General features: G+C 40.1%; 1 protein-coding gene across 2 annotated transcripts in view; it reads right to left on the bottom strand.

Annotated features, from left to right (window-relative positions):
* Window positions 1-4,788: 4,788 nt before the first annotated feature.
* LOC110990461 (NADPH oxidase 5-like) overlaps window positions 4,789-23,059 on the bottom strand; it is a 30,440-nt gene continuing 12,169 nt past the window's right edge. Inside the window, exons 2-14 of one of the 2 annotated variants that reach the window (XM_022255472.2) lie at window positions 19,692-19,812; window positions 19,164-19,314; window positions 17,314-17,524; window positions 17,001-17,200; window positions 13,774-13,977; window positions 12,281-12,471; window positions 11,823-12,017; window positions 10,790-10,922; window positions 9,935-10,428; window positions 9,507-9,722; window positions 9,067-9,279; window positions 8,129-8,389; window positions 4,789-7,542 (exon numbers count right to left, since the gene is read on the bottom strand). In XM_022255472.2, the coding sequence (XP_022111164.1) occupies window positions 7,411-7,542; window positions 8,129-8,389; window positions 9,067-9,279; window positions 9,507-9,722; window positions 9,935-10,428; window positions 10,790-10,922; window positions 11,823-12,017; window positions 12,281-12,471; window positions 13,774-13,977; window positions 17,001-17,200; window positions 17,314-17,524; window positions 19,164-19,314; window positions 19,692-19,812 (2,722 nt within the window). In that variant the 3' untranslated portion in view covers window positions 4,789-7,410. Of the gene's footprint in view, window positions 7,543-8,128; window positions 8,390-9,066; window positions 9,280-9,506; window positions 9,723-9,934; window positions 10,429-10,789; window positions 10,923-11,822; window positions 12,018-12,280; window positions 12,472-13,773; window positions 13,978-17,000; window positions 17,201-17,313; window positions 17,525-17,974; window positions 18,230-19,163; window positions 19,315-19,691; window positions 19,813-23,059 lie in introns of those variants that run through there. The other variant, XM_022255473.2, reaches the window with a different exon arrangement.

Genomic DNA, 23,059 nt, shown 5'->3' with positions numbered 1-23,059 from the left:
AAATTCATTTAGTTTAATGTGGTTGGACACATTTAAAATACATGCTTTCCAGGACAACTGAGGGCGCTATTGCAGTAAGGTCATCTGCATGTGTAGGGAAGACATGGGCCCTTTTCCAATACTCGACTTGGGCTCCGTCTCAGGCTTCGTTCCCAAAACCAATCCGCGATTGTGGGCCTGAAGGGTTTAAATTAAATTAGATTACTGTAATTTCTGGCTCTCTTGCATCTTATTTGATGCTTTGTGGCACTATTAAACTAATTACTGCGCTTACAACTTCAACGTTAGCTAGTTAAAAAACAGTTGCAGCCTGAGACAGAGCCGAAGTTGAGTATTGGAAAACGTGCATGTGTAGGTGTCTCTGTTCAAATTGTGAACCAAAAATTTACTAACTGATAACATTATTTAGAAAGAGATTGATGGTTTCGTATTGCACTGGACGTAAACAACAGTGAACTAGAAAAGAATATAAAGCAGAGTCAAGGAAAATCTACAAAAATGTAGGACTTTGTGTATAAACCAATATGACATCAGAGTTTTGCTCATGAATATGGAAATAATTATTAGCATTAAACCCACCAGGTGGTGAAACAAAAGTTGAAAATAAGGTTAATTGAAAGACAAAGGTGCATTTTCGCAGCTTTTATTTTAAAAATTGATTGCAGCTACCCCTTAATCAAAAAGTGGGTCTTGCCTATTATGGGGCGTGGTGATTTTTAAAATACGGAGCGGAGGGTGAAATTGGCTCCTACTGTTTTCCTGTATTTGAATTTTTACTTTTATTTCTTTGATGTACAGTAATTTTGACGCCAGGCAATACTGCGTGGTTACCAAAACTTTGATTTTGAAAACTCTCCAAAAATTTCAACTTTTTTTCCTTTCAACGTGTTTAATCTAAAGTGTTCTACGTCAACTTTGCCAGAACAACAACAACAAAATTACCTAATCTTTTAAACGATGGGATCGCAAATTGTACACATGTAGCTTCGAGTTGACTCACTAAGTTATACTCAAGTTCATACTAAGATTGCAAGCAGTTGTGATGAAGTAGTGGATTCTGATAGCTGGTCATGTTGACCCAGTGGTACTTTCTTTGTCTTCCACTTTTTGTGATGTGGGTTCGAATCCCACCGAGGTCCACGTGTGAATCAGGCTTTGAGTCCTAATCTGACTCTGTAGGAGAATCATCAGTAGCATAGCCAATGCATGCACAGGAATGGCTATTTTAGACGTAAAATCAGGCCATTCAAAAGCAGTTAATGGACTGCAAATGCTAAATTGGGAGATTCAAAAAGATCATATGATTTCCAACCAAAATACTTTATCTTGCCAGCTTTATCACATCTTCGCTGTGCAACTAAAACGAAAACAAACTTGTATTTCGTATGAGGGAAACAAAATTCTGGCAAGGGGGATTATCTCTGTGCCCGTCTTTCTTTCTCTAAGTCAGTCGGTGATTGAGACGTCTGTAGTGGTAAGCAGGATGTCGTGGGCTCGAGTCCCGCCCGAGTAAACTTGTGCATTTTTTTCGCAAACTCTCGGACAAACCCGTGATTAGAATTAACACCTCCCTGACGCAAAATACATCTGGAAACCTATAAGCACACTCTAAAAACCAATTGGTTGAAAAGAGCCAACAGTTTGGTTATTTTCAACCAATTGGATTGGTAGATATGTGTCCAACCAGAATATCAATTAAATGAACCAATCTTGAATTGTATTTTGTCCATCCAATCCATTATGGTTATGAGACCAACCTTAACGGTTAAGTTTACCAATCTATAATGATAGTTAACAACCAGTGTTTTGGTTAGAGTGCAGTCAGTTACATATGACCAATTCAAATGGTAATGTAATGACCAAAAAGAATGGTTCCAAAATAATCATTGTCATTGGTCAAAACAGTTATAATAGTTAAAATGACCAGTTCATTGGCTACAGTATGACAAATAAGTTGCTTGATTTTTCAGATGATGGACGACGACCAGTGCACTAGAACTAGCCAATATGTTTGAAATGAATAGCAAATATGTAATGAATTAACTAGGGCGGGATTTGAACCCGCGACCTCCAGAATACAGTACTGGCGTTCTACGAACTAAGTTGTCCTGCACTACCCTTCCCATTTGTCAATATCTTTGTTCAGGGTGCTAGTCAGAAGCCATAAAACCTGAAATATCTTGTAGCCAGGATCGGGCCCCAAGACATGATGCAACATAGGGTATGGCGAATAGGGATCACTCCGGAAGATACGGCTTTTTGAACCCAAATCATCAAGTAAACTACGAGGGGAATCAGACTAGGTGCTTATTAGTTGTAAAGCTGAACAAAAATTGATTTGTGAGATTTCAATATGCGACTCTAGGATACCGTTCCGGTGCTCTACCAACTGTGCTATTTAACCCCATACGTTGGCAGCCCTTCCCGGCCATTTGTCACTTATAATAATGTAGGGGTCTTGGGATTCCCCGGTGTGATTACTTTTGAAGTGAATAAGAAATCTGACCTACCGGTCTCTGTCACGAGATCAGAGCCTGGGTATGAGCTTCCCTTGCCGTGTGAAGACTTACGATATCTCAAAGCCACACCCTTTCGGCTAGAAGTCGCTTACATTGTATTACATTTTGGCGGGACCTGAGATATTCTTAGGTTTTTCTCAGTGACAGTTCCCACGCTTGAGACCTGCACTTTGGTGGGCTGGCAATCACGGCAGCATGGCTCCTTGTGGGATAACTTAAGCCCTTTTTCCGTTTGCTTTAGAGTTTACGGCAAATTGGGGCAATTTTTTAGACGTCAGGGTAAAGAACTTTTGAATGTACAGAGACATTTGTAAGTGTGAATTTATCACCGAAATACCGAATGTAACGTTTATTACGATGTACATGTAAGCCATCACTCAATAATAGTATGTCCTCTGTCTTCCTTTATGTTTATTTTTGGGGGGTTCTTTAGGTTACACTTTCATTGCTGATTGACACCTTGGAATAAATCGAAGGGAATCAAGCCACAGTCGCCTAGAGTCCAGTTTTTTGCCTGGTTTTGCGCCTACTATCCTCCTTAATTGGCGGACGGATCTTCATCCTCCTGACAACGGCAGAAGGACCGGACCGCTACAATAACAATAATAATAATACAGGTATTTATAAAGCGCCCTTAATATAGATCAAAGCGCTCTACGTCATTATTATCTCTGTTACCACTTACCAATACTATTGGTTGAAAAAATGAACAGATTGGTTTTGGGTTCAACCAACAGGATTTGTTGAAGGAGAACCAACATAATGACCAATATGTTATTTCATTTCGTGGTAGAATGCTCAACCAATGTGCTTGATTGAAGAACAACCAACGCATTTGTTACAACTTAACCAATACACTGGTCGAAAACAACCAATAGTGTGTCGACCATTGAGATTGGTGGTCTTTTTAACCGAAATGTTTTAAAGTGCAGTTAGTTACTTAAGTAATCTTAACATATCCGGAGTACTTTGCTTTATTGGTCAAGTGTGCTGTTCTTAGTATCGGTCAGAAAGGACCGTGAGTAGAAAATTAATGTGCGGGTAAAGTTGTGGGCAGAGTTGTCTAAGTCTCTCCAAAGGTCACCGTCTGGGTGGGTGGTGAAAGACTGGACAGACAGTGCGGCACCGCTCCTATATACCAGTTATTTTGGCATAGGTAGCACCAGTAATTCGCCGATATAGGGGTCACCCTAGTGAGGGGTGCTGATTGCGGAGCGCGGATACACGTCGTTGGTTGCAAAGTGTAGAGTAGAGTTATTAGCTGCACTTTGCGGCGTGCGGATTATTGAAATGTTGTTTTGTATTATATGTTATTATTCTTTTGTAACTCTTGTATGAAAGAGGTATCTTCCAACAGTGATTACATTAGTTAAAGAAAAGTAGACCTATATTAAACCAGTTCATCTGATCTTGTCGGTAATTCCTCGTGTCCGAACATGCTCATTGTTGTGTCAGTCGATTGGGTCACCAAATCAATTATCAGTCGGTGGTATGTTTCCGCCAAAAGTCCCCTAACTCCTGGACCTCAAACCTGTTTAGGTCAGGTGACTTTCCCTGCACGTGGAAATAGTTCACCCAGACTGGTGAGGCCCAGACTGGCTCGCGGTGGCAACATTTCTTGCTTTAGCAATTCACTTTTCATGAACAAGATTTAACTTCGAACCGATCAAAATACTATTTTACTTCATACCTTACATTAATTTTGTTACCAACTTCTATATGTTTGTTGAATTTCTCTGGTGTGTTTGTACTTTTTGCCTGCTTTTAGAAGTACCCGTTTAGTCAGATTCCTACAGCTGCACAACCTTCACAAATCAGTTTTTCCGCAACTTTGTTTTTTTCTTCAAAGTACGAAAATTCCTGTAGATTCCTATTTGGTTAAATGCATTAAAAAGTCCTATTTAAAATTATCCATGCCCTCCTGAACAACTAAGAGCGCAGTTGCTGGGGTACCATATAGGGAAGTTTCCTGGAATGACATCACAATTTTGCTCATAAATATTGAAATTTCGTTAGCATTAAAACGAAAATAAAGGCGGTAAAATACTATGAAGTAGGGAAACAAATATTGACGATAAATGTAACTGAGTTATTAACGTGCAGTTGGAACGTTGGTATTAATCCAAACTGATTGAAGCTTCTCGAAACCAGCATTCTGCGTGGACACATTTACACATAAATGTAGTTTGACGCCGCGAGGGGGTTAGCCCCCAATATCATTTGGGACAGGGTGTGCTTCACACTGGAGAAAAGACGTCTGCAACACAAATTACGCCACAGCCTGCACCTGACCATTTCGTCTTTATTTCTGATGTTTTGGCCCCCCAAAATATTCCTGGGTATGTTACTAGGTTTTCTGTAAATAATATATAAATACAAACACAAGATAGTGAGAATTGACGTACGCAAATAGGTAGTAAGGACTCAACAAATAAAAGCCGTCACAGCTCAATTTAACACTAACTTGTCGTAGTCCTATATGTACATGTATTCAGTTTGCAGGTAACAGAGCAAAATGTGGCTAAAATTTATGCATCCCAAACCAACAGAAAGTTATTAAATGCATCTTCTAGTAAACCTCACTGTCACAAGAAACCACATAAAGAATTAACTTACCACAGGCGCTGGAGGAAATAACCCCTTTTTAGCTCAGCATATTGCCATGAAGAGAGCTCATGGCGCACTCATTGAAAAACAGCAGACTTGCACCAAAATCTGCTTGTCTCGGTCAATCTGTGAGCCGCTCACTATTCCTACGCCGTTTAATATGCCCAAATTATAAACACAGCTGAAGTAAACTTAGAAAGATCTCAATTTAAATGCAAAGTTATTCCCTTAAGCAATATTTAATAATTTAATAATTTTTCTACAAGGTACTGCCTTAAAAGAATAGCATTGGTGACCTATATCTGTTGGGCAAAAATTCAATGTTTACATTTCTCTACGTAGTGATGAATTGCAAAAGTATACCTTTTGCAGGCAAAACGAAATGACACATAGACTGGCTACCTGAATTAGAAAATAAAATTGGGTTTAGAAATAGACAGGCTGCCTGTCCTATGAACTGAGGAAGTCTCCCACATTAACCGAGACTGTTATCTGTTGTCTTTCAAGTAGGATATTCAGAGATTATTCCTCCTTTTAGATGATTTATCAACAAATTAACCTATCATTAAAGCAATACATTTCTCAATCAATAAACTCCGATTAAATGTCCTCAAAATGATTTATTGCGCTTGCATTATCTAACAGCATTATTTTAAGTTTAACACATTACCGATGTCGTTAATGAATAACATACAGTTATCGTGGAAATCGAGTTAGAATTGATTGACGGCCGATTAACGTAATGTATTTCTGATATCAGATCAAATATTCTCGTCGCAAATTTGCAAAAGTTGAACATATTTCAACTTGAGCTAACTTTCGAGGCATTTCATGACGTCAAACTTGCTTCACTTTCGCATGAAGTATGAACCGACCGTAACACGCTATGTGCCCTACCGTCGCTGTGGGCATGGGATACACACTTTGCTGATTCGATGCATAGGATGAATCAATCAGCTGATGGAAACCTGTGCCAGAGGGCGCCACTTTGGCAGCAAAGTTTTGGGCTGTTTTATGCACCACTGGACGTGACAGGATTGGATGATCGAGCTCAACCCACACATGGTCGATAGGGCTATGGTCTAGACAAAAGAAAGGCCATGGTAGGACTTAAACTGTTACTGCGCTCAAGATACTGGGTAATCAATCTGGCAACATGAGGCTGCGCAATTTCATGTTGAAACAGAGGTATCTCTGGGTGTCCATTCAGAAACAGCCTCGCTACTGGCTCCAAAATTTCATCATTGTACTTCTGGGCATTGATGTTACCATTTATGGCTAGCAGATCAGTAAGGTCAATTGCTGTGATACCTGCGCAGACCAGGATGCTGACCTCCCCATCTGTCGTGATCTACGAAATTACAGTCAAAGAATCATTCACCACGACGACGATAAACTCAAACTTTTTGGTCACAATTTACCAGGAAACGTGATTCGTCAGGGAATTCGCCTTTAGCAGAAGCACCCCTTCATCGGTTGAAAAGAGCCATATTTTCGGAAGTGTTCATTTTGTTGGGAAAGATGCTACTGTAACGCGTGCATTTCATAGTCGTTGGGAACCAGCGAGGTTCATTTCGGTCAAATTGACTAAGTCATGGCATTCTTGTGTCTAGTCTTTTTTTCTGGGAAAAAAATTGGTTCTGGAGTCCATGAACTATGAGCCATCACAAAAACATCTGGAATCCTGTGAAAACAAGCGATTAATTGAAAAATTGTCAGACCAGTATCTTCGCGCTCAATGAAGTATATCACTCAAAAACTTTGTACAGTATCCACTATTGTATTAACAACGATTGAAAATACATCACCACAGCATTAGATAGACATATTATCAACTTGTATTACTTTTTGGCCAAGCCTCCAACATGGGTGTGAATCCCGGGGGATGGGAGGTTGGGGTCGGCTATTGAATCACTCAAAGACAGAAAACAAATGTAAAAAAGAAGCATGAATATATCATTCTCATGAAAGAGTCTGCATGAATGTAATACATATTCAAGATGTACATCTGTATCATGAACATCACCCCTTGTAGTGTCATATGGTCCCCTACCCCCCGACCCGCTTTTTCAAATTTCCATGGCCAGGCAAGTCATCCCCTCACAAATCCCCAACTCCCATATTTCCATCAGAAATTCACACCACTAGAAAACAACATTCTGGTAAAAATGCTGTGTGAAATGTATCCAAGTCCCCATTGGCCAACGCCTTTGCCCATTAGCACATTGCCCTTTGTTCTGAAACTGGATAACCCTTATCTTGGAAACTAAACCCAATATTTCCTCTAGAAGTTCTCCTTGTGAAACATGAACCCAAACTTTTGGCAGTGTTTACTGATGACGGTTCCCAAAGCTGGTGAACCACAGAAGAACACCGACACCTTTCCTTTATCCTCCTCCTGTATCTCCTTGAAGAGCTGCAATTAAACAAGAGACAAAAAGGAAACACTTCATGGTTTATAAAATTTGCGTTTGCATGACTATTGATATAAATTCTTACATACAATATTCTTCCAATTCTGACTCTATAGAACATTTCAAGATCCAAAGTCGTTGGCAAAGTGTTATCCCATATCTGTGAATTAATTTACACTCATACTTATCAAAACTTTAAATACTAATCTTCATCTAATACTAATTTGGCCATTTGTGATCAAATTTTACCTCTCGTAATTTTACGTCACGTTGGGATGTTAGAAAGATAGCAGTAAAACTTCGAGCACATTTGTCATCCAAACTTTACTCTCAACCGTAACCCAATTTAAAATTAATCCCAACTTTCACCAGCCAGCCATAAACAAAAAAAATGTTCCTGAGATATGTCCCCACAGGGAAGCCAAGATACAATTACTTAATACCAAAGAGGTAAAATACATTTACAAACTACATTCTGGTGAAAGGAAACGTATCAAAATTAAACAGCAAAATCAGTATCTCGGTTCCCTTTGCAAAGAGAGTAATTTGTACACTCTATATGTTGCTCTAACTTTTGTTCTTTTTCACCTTATTCCAATCTGGTCTTCCAGCCTGTAGCTTGGTTCGTAGTCCAGTCAACATGTCCCTGTTTTCCTGCTTATGGACTAAGTCTAGTGCCATCTGGAGGCCAACATTCTTCATGTCGAAGCGTTTAATGCCTGTCATGAACAAGTGGATATCCAAGAAGCGATCCAAGGAGTATTGACTCTGCCCTTGCTCCAGATTCAACAGCATGTCTACGAACCACTCGAAGGCCGTGTGGTTTCGATTCAACCAAATGAAATCCACCTGCCACAAGAAACCTAAATTAGAATTGATACTAACAAAATACTCTACATGAATATTGTAATCAACAGCAAAGATCAATGAAAAAGAAGTTTGACAACGAAGTGGTACGAATTGGCCATGCAGGAACCACACCTGTATTGTCCACGTCACAATGGTACTTCGGTCGGTGAGCTACTGATCATAACAAGAATGGGCAATCATGGTCAGTGACCGGTAGAATGAACTGTTTGATTTGGTTTGTGAGTCATCAATTTGAAGGTTGGTTTTTCTGTCAGTTCCTCGCTTGGTTGCTTGTGTATCCTGCAATTTATTTCTGAGTAAAATATAAAGACTCTCTCGATTACCGTGTCTTACAAAAGTTCGCCAGTTGTGTCAGCTTTTTTGTTTTCCGCTTTCTATGAGCTTTAATCACAAATCGGACATTAGGCAATTTATCCTTAATCAGTTTTTTAATTTATTGAACACTCTGGAATGGGAAAGTGCTCAATACTTTTGGCTATAACAAGCATTTTCTGAAATATTTGTCACATATGGCAAAAAGAGGGTATGCTCCTTTCTTCCTTAATTTGGACTTGCTGGAGCACAAAGACAGTTATCCCCATTTAACACATGACTGTAAGATTTTTAAAAGGGATAAAAATGGCCCACCCGCAAATAAGGTAAATGATGGCTCCTACCTTCTTGACCCTAAGAGCCCGTTTCTCTCGCTCCTCTTCCACCCAGGTATGTTGACAGTTAGGACAAGTCGTAACAATACTCCGATGTCTGCACATGATAGACTGCATGATGGAAGCAAACGGAGTGACACCGATACCAGCCCCGATCAATACAGCGTGCTCAGACTCAAAGACGCTGGTGCTTGGTGTCCCGTAGGGGCCTTGAATGTGGACCTACAACAGGCAAGCAAAATTCTTCATTCCATTGAAGTACCATTACTGCCTAAAGATTTGAATTCCTTCCTTATTTAAATAAACACTCACCTCTCACGGTATTCTGTCAAATAAGATGTGTAATCTAGGGACTGCTCAACAAACGCAATCCTGATTGCTGACAACACTTCAGGGTTTAAGAAATGCCTGGCATATTATTTGAAAACAAACTTTCGTCTCCTACTTACTTGTATCTTGTTCGTCTTTATATCAAATAGGACCTGTGGTCTGAGGCTTTCCTTGGAGACTTGTCGACTGAGGTATGCAGTGGGCCCAGTTGAAGTCATCATCCTCGGACTAGTTTGTTTCACTGATTCATTTCCCTTACAGAAGGCATGTCTCCCGTTCTTTGATGCTCCTTCAGTTGACCTTTCAATTTCAGGAACAGTCGAGGTATCCTCACTCTGATATTAATGGATGAAAATAGACTTCCCGTTACAAGTAATTCACACTTTCTATCAGTGTAAAGTATTTTTAAAAAAGAGATTACTTCTGTCACAAAGTTTGCCGAACTGAATTTGTCTTCGGGGAATATGTTTTAGAGGACAAATTATTCGGAACTCGTACTGTATACTAGCCTGCTGATAAAAATAACGTGTAAAATCTCAACTCTGACCTCTTCTCCTATTTCTTCAGCTACTTTTCCAACATCTGCCGACTGGTTTTCATGTCCTTGGTCTACTTTGATCTCGCTTAGTTCCACTAACTCCTCATCAACCTCTGGAATCCTGCTAGGGAGCGAGGTCTTCTTCCATTGTACAACGGTTTGAGGATCAACCTCGGCGTTGAAACTAACTCGGCAGACTTTCATGACAGGCGGTGATTCTACTTCGTCGAGACTCGTGGGGGAGTCGTCGGTAGCGATCCTGACAGCCGTGTCATCAACAGTGGGCCTGTAAGGATCATCTGACTGTGGTGTACCGTTGAAATTATTGCAGTCGTCTTGTGATATTTCGAACCCAGCGTTGACTCGCTGATCGGCATCAGACGGGCTTTTCGGACACTTTACTCCCAGAGACTTTTTAATCGTGATGGACTGCATGCCATCGAAGAAACGGTAGAGGCGCATGGTCCAATTACCAACAGACCGAATATGAAGAGACAGAATGCCTATCAAAAAAACAATATCATCTCAGATAGTAAAGAAACCTTTTCCATGTAGATATTCCATGTAGCATCGCGTAGGTGTCCTTAGGTTACCACTCATGTAATTAAGTGGCAAATATGAACTCATTGAACACATATCAGCATTTTGCACAATGGGTTCGATTTGACCTCGTCAATTTTGATTCAATCTGACCCGACTTGATTTATTTTATTCATTTCCATTGCATACACAGTGCAATCACTTTTATTCATTTTACATTCCAGGCGACACGATTTCTTTCCCATCACTTTGTCTGAACTCGGCACAATAATTTAGTTTAACTCTATTTCTTGCGGCAGTACTACGGTTGGTATCCATACTGACCTGCCTGTTCCGGAGCACTGCTAATCGTAAACGGGTGCCACTCGTTCCTCGCTATTTCAGGAATCTTGATAAAAACGTAGTCCCCAGCTTTGTACTTGAAGTTACGCGGCTTGGTCATGACCAAATGTGTTACCTGAAAAGAAAATGCACTGGTCGTTTCAAATCCAAATATATAAAATTAATGCATGTCTTTTTAAGCTGACATCTATCTTAATTGAGTGAGCTTTACTACAAGGTTCAATTACCTGGCATCTTATGACATTTGTAGGGACATGTGACCCAGTCGTTGAGATTTGTGGCTCCCAGCTACGGGACTGCGGTTAGTATCAAGCTCTTAGCATCAAGACATAATGTCACTTTGGCCCTCTGTACCTCTCCCAACCCAAACGAAAGAGTGTCTGTGAGGGTAGATATTGTGAAAACCTGCCTGCACCTGACATGGCAGTATTGGCCAAATACTACCAAGGGAGCTGAGATGGTTTAGCTAGAACTATTCAGATGCTATGAGCCCATCAAACAGGGATATGAAGGATAAAATTAGATGATTTGCGCCTGCATATGGTATCATTTAACAGAACGATAGTATTTTATGGACAATACACTCAATGGCTTAAATTTGTGCTGGAAATTGGAGGGTGGAAAGTGGGGGGGCACATGAAAATTTGAAAAGGGTGTGACACAATATGACTATATAGATGTCGATGTTAATGGTTTTAATGTTCATCTGTAATATATATTCAGAATGACATATTTATGCCTGTTTTAGTTGTTCTTTATTTTTTTGAATGATAGGCCTCTAATGAACACATTTTAGTCCTTGGAAGTCTGGCAAATTCTTCACCATGCTCTTTAAAGTTTTTGCTCACAAAAAGTGGGGGATGGGGAGATTCAATGGCCTATCAAAAATTGGGGGATATACCCCAATCCCCAGGATTTACCCTAATGGACACACGTAACCAGGTACATTGCAAAGTTGCACCCTTACATCTACATGACGTAAATAGCAAGTGAGTCTCCACACATAGATACTCACTCCAGAGGGCAGCAGGTCTACCTCCTTGATATACGTCTTCCCATGACGAAGGCGCCGGATGATTTGAAGGTTACTGAACTTCTCAAGAAGAAAGAGGATGAGTGGACCAACAAACCACGCCCAGAACACTGGACCGTGTAAGATTAGCAGGAACCAGAAGAGAAAGTAGCAGATCTTGTGAGTCCAGTAGAAAATCTGTTGTAATATGCACACCAAAATATGGCTAAAATATGAATAGTGCGGAGTCATTTTGACCCACCAGAGAGATCTCGTATTATCAGACGGCATTAAAGGTAGCAAACCACTGGCATTATTAAGCAATTTCATGCTGTTGTTAAGCACAAAAATTACAACATGCCATGAAAGGATATATCACTTGGTGTTTGTGATGGATGTCAATCAAACCCATGGACTGTGGCAAAATCTTTCGTGCATACGTGTGTAGGAATTAGACCTACCTCAAAATGTCCAGAACGTCTTACGTAGCTCAGTGATCCCAAGATAAGAACCAATAAGACAATGTCTAGGATCCAGCCCGTGATAAAGGCACTTCCAACAAGCTTGCCCACCCGGAGCCCGACTGGAAGGAGGGTGGGGTCGGTGAATAACAGTTCGACTGCTGTGAAACTCTTGTATGTCTGTAAGATCACTGTCGTAGAAACAATGTAACTTTTGTCGTAAAAGCCTTTTGTATTAAAGATTTGGGGACTCCCGTTTCTTGGACTCCCTCCCCCCATCAGAGCTGACTATTGGTTCAAATGTTGCCTCAAATTGATTAAGATAGACGTCGTTTTAAAATGACGAGTCTTCTTCCTTGTCTTGAATAAACTCTGACATAAGCACAGCAAACAAGCCATTTTAAAGTTTAGCTACAAACAATTTTGCTTAGACAAATTCTGTATTCTTCAACTTTGTATTTTCCTTCTAAAGTTGAAATGTCTTTACATTCCTAATAGGTAACGTGCCTTGAGAAGTGCGCTTTTTCAAACAATTAAAATTATCCACGACATTTGAGGGCGCTAATGCTGTGAAGTCATCTAGGGAAGACATAATTTAGTGCAAAAAGGGTTTTTATGGCGTGCAAAAATAACATTTAATCTCTATCGCGCAATATAGATATCTCCATAAGTTTCCTCGTCCGAGTTCAGCAGGTTGCTCTCGACATTTTGTGTTATCTATTATCTTGAGGGGCTTTGATCGTGTCTCAATACTTGTACTCTCGGGGTTGTTTACATTTGGAAACGTTACACAACCTTCTGCTCAGTTAAATTTTGTACGTTACGTTACAATGACCTTTCCGTTGACCCAGTGTGCGGGACCGGCATCATAATAGAGATGTCTCCATTAAAACAGGACATACAATAGAGATATCTCTATAAGAGATTCTATAAGAATTAGACATATCTATATACGCAGATTAAATGTTTACTTTGCACACCATAGTTTTCTGTTCAAATTGTGAACCCAGAGTTTACTAATATTAAAAACATTTGTGGGAAAGGGATCGAGGCTTGCTTATTGCCTTGCATATGAACAACAATGAATCAGCTAAGATGAAAAAACTGAATCCAACAAAATCTTCAAATTACAGGACATTTTGTACAATCCGACGTTTCATTGAGGCTTTCGTCCTGAGATGACATCACAGTTTTCCTCATGAATACGTAAAAACTCATTAGCTTAAAATAAATAAGGCAGCAAAACACCCTTTCAAAAAGTTAAAAATAAGGTTAACCGTGACCAAAATATTTGCATTTTGAAAGTCTGTAAACAAATCGAGTGCAGCTACCCTTAAACGTGCTGCGAATATTCAGCACTAAGTCTGTGTAGGATGTCTCCCCCCACGACAAATCTAGCTCGATGCAACGTTAATGGTAGAAGTATACCAGCATGCCTGATTTACAATCAGACTTCTTAGGTGACCAGTGTACATAAGATCATCAGTACTCACATGCATTGCCGACATGACCCAAGGTGTGTGCGAGTGCTAGGATTGCAGCCAGGTACCCGATGAATTTGTGAAACATAATGTTGTCGTCAAAGGGTAGGATTTGCATCAGCAAGGTCGACGACCTCAGAAAACTCAAAGTTTTACGAAGCATCATGAGGACGATAATGGCGCAGTTGAAGTTCAAAGCCTGACCACAACCACGAGCTTAATTAGGAATCAACGTTTTGAAGAAAAAAGCAATAAAAACTACAAATTCATAATGTCCTTATTACCCAAATCGTTGCTTTGAAAATGACAAGCACGACAGGGATTTCACGAGAGTTATTCACACTTGTTCATAGGAAACCTTACCGTTGTATATTTCAAAAAGCACTATATAGGGTGTCTTTAATAAAAATAAAAACCGAGACAAATTGTTTGTTTCTTTAATGTGATTTGTTATTTTTGTAAAAAGTGCTCATCGTCTGTTTTATTATGACGTCCTTTTTCGTATAACGCCAAGAAATCCTAATTTCCGTCACAGATGACTGAGCAAAAAGTGGCTCAGTGGCTTTTTACTAAATGGATGTTTTGGTCTTGAATTCAGTGATGGCTTCATTGTCCGAACTACGTAATTTTGGCTGGAATCCCCAAATTGAATAATACCTATTTGAAAGCAAAAAAACGAGGGCAGAAGTTCAAAAACTGGGACAGTGGCAAGAATAAGCCCCTAAGTAGAACCACGGTTGTCTTTGAAATCAATTTACTTGACTGCTTTTTGCTTATTCTTTAGAAATCTTCCGAATTCTTCAGAAACGCTTCACGCTGGGCAAACCTATGATGCGTGTGGTGTAAATTCATTTCTGACACGGTCGCGGTTTAAATTTGGGCTCATTCAGGTGTGACAGAATTGTGAATTTCTTGATATCATAAATATTGGGACATCATATTCAAACAGAACATGTTTACCATTTACGAAAATAATCAGTCCCATTCAAGAATCAAATTAATTAATTTCTGTTTCGTTTTCAACCCTGCTGAACAGTTGTGTCCCGGACTGGCGGCTTCTGTGGACGCCAGTCCAGACGCCGTGTGATTATTGTGGCCCTCATTCCCTTTCAGATGCACTTATATGGGTTTGACCTTTTTCAGTGAGTGTCCCTTCATAGTCTTGACTCAAGTCGGGATCTCCTTTATCCTTTGGATCATAGAATTATTTATAAAATGTAACTCTATGCTCGGGATACATATCGAGACCGAGCCCCGTTACTTGCTTCGCACCCTCTTGTGTCCACTTATTACTACGAGTTCAGTTCAGAAATCCCGACTTGACGAATCTGCCAACCGTTTGTACACAGCCAATGGGCTCATCTACCAAAGGTGGTAGCAGCCAATCAAATTGCCGGACTGATTTTTACGTCGTTCACACCTGCATCTTAATGAACGAGTCTACATGTTTGACGACTGTGATTGGTGGAAATTCGGTAAACATTATGCAAGATTATGTCGTTCACATGCAATCATATCATGAATAACTACATATTACCGGGGTCCAATTGGCTCATCCGTCAAGTTGGAGTTACTGACTGGTGACGTATGACACACGGTGTACAATAAAAACTATCAAATGAGGGCGCCTTATAAGTGTTATGCGAGCTGCCGGGCCGAGTGCGATGACGGAGTAGTACGTACGGACTGAAAGTATGTCTGTCTGAGGAAGAACAACGTAAGTCCGACTTGATTCAAATCTAGCCCCTACACATTGAAACCCCCCCCAAAAAAAAAGTCAAAGAAAAGTCGGAATATCTTTCTCCCCATTCTGTCTGGATTTCAGGGTGGGGCTGAACAAGGGCCGAGCCATGTGCTAAGCAACAATCAACAATCAATCCAGATACCGCCACCACCACAACGAAATTATCCAAACGCGTGTCTAAAAACATCTTAGAAGCCGACTGGCAACTGACAAATCACGTGAAAGGCCTTGGCTTGCCCTTGCGCCGCCCTGCAGTGTGTAAATAATGCCATTGAATTCCTACGGGGTATGTGGCTGAGACGTTTACACACAGTTCCATGGGACTTGGGCCAAGACGGCAGAACTCGATAGCAGACTCGATCGAGCATATGCCGCGCGCCGATTTCTGTTGCACCCTATCATGACTTCATTTCACCAATCGACGGCTTGTTCTACCGTCTTGGGAATCTTAAACAACCAAGGCGTGGTCTTTGTATGTAAAATAGTAGTTTAATATGAATATTCACATTGACCCTAGGATGCAAAAAAGGATACAAGACAGACTGTGAGAGCGCTGGAGGGGATTCGCATCAATAGCGTCAGCTTGTTATTTTTTTCAGTTCCGTTATAGGAAGTCTTTTACAGGCTTACGTCTTTGGTCCAATGAATCGACCGCGGCCATTATCAACGGCGACAGTATTGGTACTTTAGTAGTACGCTTAGAGTCGCGTAGTAATGCTTGTATATGTACATGTGTCGATTGTATCGCCTGATAGGTCATGTGATGCAGGTCATTAACCCTAACCCTCCTCAATCCTTCACCTGTTGGAGGATTGAGGAGGGTTAGGGTTAATCTACATTCATCACATACAGATTCAACTGGTATTTGCTGGACGCTGACTGGTTCCTCCGGAAATCCGGAGGAGAAGTAAAGCTAAAAAACCCCAGCTTGTAAACGATTTTCAAGACTGCAGAACGAGCCGTCGATTGGTGAATGAAGTCACGAGAGGGCGCAAAAGAAATCGGCGCGCGCGGCATATGCTCGATCGAGTCCACCATCGAGTCCTGACGTTTTGGCCCAAGACTACATGGGACTCGGCCAGAGGCCGGCCCCAGCATATTTTTTGTCTGGCTAATGGGAATGCCTGACTTTAAAGGTGACTAAACCAGGCCGTAGAGGTAGGATTAGGTAGGAAATGATTGCGGATGGCCATTATTTTTTTTAGTTAAAGCAATTACCCAAAACGGCGTCCACAATTAGATGTCAGTGCTCTCTTTGCAAGGTTCTAATTAAGACACCCTGTAGAAAGGTAGCATTTGGTTTATGCAGCCACGCCATGCTTTTATTTTTCCTTCGACTCCATTAACCAAAGGAAATTCAAATCTGGAATCAAGAACCCATGTGTGTTAATATAATAAATCTGTGTTATTAAAGAAACGACTTCCTGTCGACAAAAAATGTAAGCTATACAGGAAAAGAAGGCCCATCAAAAGGTCACATTATAAAAGAGCCTACCAATCAGGAAACACCAGTTAGCATCAGGGTTAAATGAATGGCGGTAGGCGGCCTCTGCAAAGACCACACCAGTCACGAGGATTATGGTCAGAAGTAGTGCGATTCGTTGGATATTATTCCGCAAGTAGTTGACCCGTAACCAGGGTATACCTCTGCAACCTCGTCTCTTGGGTCTAGTGTCTTTAAGCCAAGCTGCTGCACTATATCATAGTATGAACAATAAGATAAATATGCAGTGTGAGATGACAATACGATAATTAGGGATGTTCGGTGTATACAGCTTATAAGTCTGTCGAAAGTGCTTTGATCTTACCCGATTGAGAAATTTTCCAGCAGATCTGGGTACCGCTTAAGTGCTGTCATGAACTCATCGAATGAGATTGAGCCATCGCTGTTTTGGTCTGCAGTGTTAAACAGCGTTTCGGTCAGGTGATCTACTTTCCGATCACTGAGTTGCAATGAGCTGTCCTCCACTCCCGTCTTCAATAGAGCTCGTAACTCGTCTTTCTCGATGGTTCCATTTTCTAGGAGACACAAAGAGAATTCACATTTTTTTATTTCTTGCTACTTGTGGGTGTAGTTTCATTGTACTATGGGCTAGTGACCACCAATTTGTGTACTGGAAGTATTGGAGAGTTTATTTTTGTCAGTATCGGTAGTTTGGAAGCGTAGGGCAGGGAACAGGAACATTACATTGCTATAATTCTTGTTACGACGTTTTATTAAATTGGGCAAGATGTTGTCACATTGAAGTTTATCTTCTACGTCTGATGAACCTCTTTGCACAATGACTTGACAATCCTCCTTCGTCAAAATAACGTATTTCGCCTCCACAATAATCTCCAAATATCCCCCTTAATGTCGAGACTGACGAGCGCATCAGGAAAGTTCCTAAATCTAACACAAAGCAGACGTAAGTGTGCCCCGACAGACAAGAAGCTTACAGAACGAAATATGTACTATACACAGCTTACGAAGTCAGCACCACTTCTGTTGCACGGAGTCCTGAACACTGACGTTGAGAAGGGAAATGAGCTTAACAGTTTCCATATGAGGTGTCTCAGACGCATACTTCGAATCTCCTACTAAGACATTGTCAAGAAGACAAACTCCTCCGTTCCGTCCAGAGTCCACATTGCAAGTATGTTCTTCTTGCTCCATCTGCAATGAATTCGCTGGCTTGGACACTTCCACCTCATGGAGGGTACACAGGTGAGCTTAGGGTCTGTCAAGCCGTACCTACATCTGCCTATAGGATGTAGAAAAAACTGCCGCCACCGTGTGGGATGACACAGCAAAGCCAAACGTCGTGGTCAGGCGACAAAACAGATAGACAATCGGCCAGACTCCATATGTCATGTGATGTCACCTCTTTACAAAATAACAAATCACGTGTGAACGAATGTAAAACCTGTCCTGAATATGCGAATAAACGAAGTATTTCAATTTGTCAAAAACGTTGCTGCAGTGATCATGCAACTGAACCTTGTTGCGCTACTGGGAACATGCTTTCATTTCTCGAGGTGGAGGCAGATGATAAACAATCATTTCCTTTTTATAGCCATTTCACAAAAGAGGAGTTTTAACGACAATTGATTTGATTTAATTTATTACTGTAAATAAAGAAATACAACAGAATTAGTCTCGGCTCGAATGAGTACAAACGAGAAAAATAAGATAAAAAAGCACATTCCACTTTCCCATTGCCCAATAGTCGACAACTTGCTTGGTTTATTGTTACAGTAGGATAAATGCTATTACAAAGCTTACTGGTTAAGCTCGCTTATTATGGGAAAACGAATGGAAAGGATTTTACAGATGGGAAAATTGGTACAATCATTTCAGGGGAAAAAAATTCCGCTTGCCCATTCCCGGACACAATAGGCCAATAGGAATTTTACAGTAAATCTGCACTCCAGACGTATCCTTTAGAAGTAGACCCATGAATAGTGCATTATGTTGATGAAGAATCCTATGGTTGAATTAATTGTTGATCCCTCTTGTGAAACAAAAAATACAATCCATGAAATTTGTGTCCTGGAATTAGCAATATGCTGTCGGAAATGTCATTTTGCCATCAGAAGCAAAAGAGGACGCGTTTTGTTGGAAACATAAATGTACAAAATAGAAACTGAAGCCACAGGAAAGTTGGCTAAGCCTTACCGTCTAGGTCAAAGACGTCAAAAAAGAACCGGAGTTTTTCCTCTCTGGTTCCCTTGTTAAGAAGAAAGAGACCGTGCATCATTTCTTGCTGGGAGATCGTCCCACTATGATCGTAGTCGAACATATCGAAGAACCGGTCGGCGAAAAATTCCTGCCGTATAGTTAGACAAACCAGGAAATAAAGACTTTATAAAAGGGTGTCTTCGAAATTTCAAGCAACTAATGAGCAGTGACTTTCCAATCGTTAAAGTGAATATTAAGCCCCAGGGAATTGATTAAATTTAAGATTAAAAACCATTTCACTGGTAAAAAAAAGAAGATAACCGTTGGTACCATTTTGGGAGGATCCAAAAGAAAGTGTACACAACTAAATAGCTACCTACATTGTTTTACATATGTTTCAGGTTTTCTTTTGATCTTTGTCCAAAGTCACCACAAGGATGCTTTACAAGCTACGTCCAATTCCAGTATTCCAGGTGGTTTTTAGATTTTAGCCTTAAATCAGAACAAACAAATTAAGCCACTAACATTTCGTAAGTCCAAAGCATTCTTGAAGCTCTCCCGGTCGATGTCCGTGTCTTTGCCCGCGATAGACGCAAAGCGTGACTCTGCCCACACCAGCCACTTTGCGTCGGCGTCCAAAACATTTCTATGATAATAAAGATGAAAGATTCAACCAGCAGTGGTTACGAGAACTCAGTAAAAATGTGTGTTGTGCGTGACTTCAGCATAACCCGTGACACACGGGTAATGCGTTACGTTATTTACTGATGTACAAATAATAATCCTTATACAATATAGTTTTTTTAAACGTTACCTTCCATCTGGAATAGTTTTTCGTCAGCGACACTGTTCTTTCTTCAAAAACTAATTTCTCATCAACACACACAAAGCAAAACAGGAAAAATGAGCATTATTACAAGCCACTCTTCTGCAGATATTTGACGATAATACGACTTTACCTAGAAGACTAATAGTTGACCGCCGACGAACACGTTATACCTAATATACATTTGGAAGTGTAAAGAAAGACAAGTTTTAGTCACAGAAATCTTCATTGCCACTTTCGATCGTTTTCAACGACGCTTACGTGATATGCCATTGGTACTGACTGTTGGGACGTGTAAGGGCTTGTATATATTCTGGTTAACAATGACTAGCAAGCCATTTTATTGTTTAGTGCGGGCTAACTTCTCATTGTTGGAAACCTCCACTTAACGACGTATCCGAAAGGCGCAAACAAAGTTTGACTTTAATTTGAAAACATTTTATGTGTCCAAATCACTCATGTTCCTCGGAAGACACCCTTAAGTAAGTGGAATTAGACTGAACTACAACGACCGTTGTGAATTCATAGTGTAAGTATTGACCGCCGGCAAACTGAGGGCGGTCTGTAGCTTGCAACAAGCGAGCTCATTCACCTCATAAGAGGTTGTAAAACAGATGAAGATGATGAGAAAATTACCCATCCCAAATATCTATCTGCAACACAATGGTAGAATTTGTGATACATTTTGCAGTTTCCAGAAAAATGAGCTTGGAATGGTTTCTTTATATAAGAAACATTCTGGTATGAAAAACATTTCAGTGTGTGGGAATTGATAATAACTTAATTATGTTGTGGAATTTGGACGTCAAAGGCAAACGTCCCGAAATTTTGAGCAAGATTGGCTATTGGCCGGCCCAACGCATGAGCAATGTAATAAGCGGTGCTAGTAAGTAAAACTTTTTCAAAAATACCTGGTCTCATGGTCTCAAACTCCCATACGAGCGTTTTCAATAGCTATTGGTACCCCACGGTTTCTCTCATGGGAAAATTGGATTGAAAAAAAGACAGTTTGTGTTACCGGATCTTCCCCGCAAAAACTGGTTTAAAAACACATAGTGTTACGACCCCATAAAAATAACAACCCTGTAAGTCACACAGAGTAGTGACTTACAGTTCTCAAAGTAAGAAAAAGCCTGCTTAACCATGCCTTAGCAACTGTTGCTACAATGACCTCAAATATTGCAACAGTACAACTGGTGGCTTTTTCAGTTGGGTAGACAAAGTGACGAACTCAAAAGGGATCGGGAAAACAATCAAGCCTGTCTAGACGTTTAGTGCTGCGAATACAAAGAAAAACCCTCAACCTGTCGCTTAGCCAAGATTTTCAAAGGCCACCTCGCATCCATAACTATCGCTATGCTCGACTTCATCATAAAAGAACTGCAAACGTTCTACCTGTCAGTATGTCCATTGCAAACTCATTTTGTTCACGTTTGAAAACTTTGTATTGAGAAAGAAGTGTGACACACACACAATTAAAAACCTTCTATCTCGCTCTAATCCAGTGGTGCGCCAGGGGGCGCTTAAATTATAAGTTCAGGGACACCAGGGAATTAAAGATAAGGAAATAATAGTCAATGTATACTATTTCCAATAAGGTTTCCAGAAATTTCGAAGTTGCATCATTTTTTAGGTTCTTTTTAAATGTTAAGGTTGATAAAACCATAATTTACGTTTAACCTTACTTAATTCCAATAGTAGGTAGTAGGAGAGTTCAAGACTGTTCCCCTCCCCTGAATACCTACCCCACCCCTCTGGCGGTAAAAACAAAATGAAAAATAATCATTATGCTACCTGACATTTTAATTAAAAAGTGAAAAATATTTCTAAACACATAAACCAAACTAGAGATGCTAGACCTAGAAACCAACGTCAATTGGTACTTTTGTAAAGACACAAATAATTCCGTCAACATGGCAGACGCTTGCAATTCAAAACATTGTGTAAACTCTAATAATATTAATCAATGTAATAACTAAGAATGTAATTATTGCAAATCTTGCGACGAATGCAAAACTTGTGGATATTGTAAGAACTGCGATGTTTGCGAAGACTGCACCATCTGTGTCAATTGAATAGACTGCATCGATTGCGATAAATGCGACAGTTGTGGTTGTACCAATCGTGACTTGCATAGAATGCGATTACTGTAGCGATTGTGATTATTGCATCAACTGCAAATTTTTAAACGGTGTATCGTTTTTAGTATTTTTGTACGACAGTGACAGCGGATACGATTGTTACAAAGGATGAGATTTAGAAAATAAGACGATTCTGACCCATACTTTTAATCTAACTTAGATGGAAAAGCAGAAAAACTAGGCTTAATAATTGAATACGACGAAGATGTAGAAATAACAGCGTCTTCTCCAGAAGGAAGTTTACCCTAATACCCATACGCACATCTAATAGATCAAGAAAATTAAATTGTTTAACCTATGGTTTAACTCATAAGAAATGAAAAAAAAATCTAATAAAAAAGCAGAACCATGTCAAATCAAACTTATATCGTAATCAACGAACACGAACGCCTCAATGCCAACAGCACAGGCCCAACTGTTGTATACGGACCCTTTGACCCCGACAGACTCGTGATAGTAGACCCCGTAGTAAAAAGGAGTGAAAAACATACTCAACACTACTCGAGTGCCCATTTTTTAATAATCACGACGACAAAGTAAAACGTCTGTTGATTATGATGCCAAAAACAATCTGCTATGGTGTAAATCCGGTCTATAAATTTGGCGACACAGAAAAAAACCCAAAAATACCATAGGAGATCAAATCTGCTATGAACTTCAAGATTCTACGATAAATATACTCGATCACATAAACTTTGAGGCGTACAAATAGATCGGCATGCAAATAGATAAAAAGTCTGACATTCCACCCAATACGATCAATGGGCCAGTCGCAATATGGACAAATTGAAGAAGTCGAATACGTGATTAAATCGCCTTATACAGATAAAAAGCGTATGTATGTCAAGTTACATACCGCGACCACGCTGTTTGATCATCATAAAAATCAAATATCGCAAGATTAACTCGACAAATATATTGGTGAA

This window comes from Acanthaster planci, linkage group LG08 (assembly GCF_054643075.1).
Source record: "Acanthaster planci isolate LZ-2023a linkage group LG08, COTS_SCS, whole genome shotgun sequence".
Classification (NCBI taxonomy): Eukaryota; Metazoa; Echinodermata; class Asteroidea; order Valvatida; family Acanthasteridae; genus Acanthaster; species Acanthaster planci.
The sequence above is the reverse complement of the archived record's forward strand: the minus strand, read 5'-3'. Positions and strand labels throughout refer to the sequence as shown.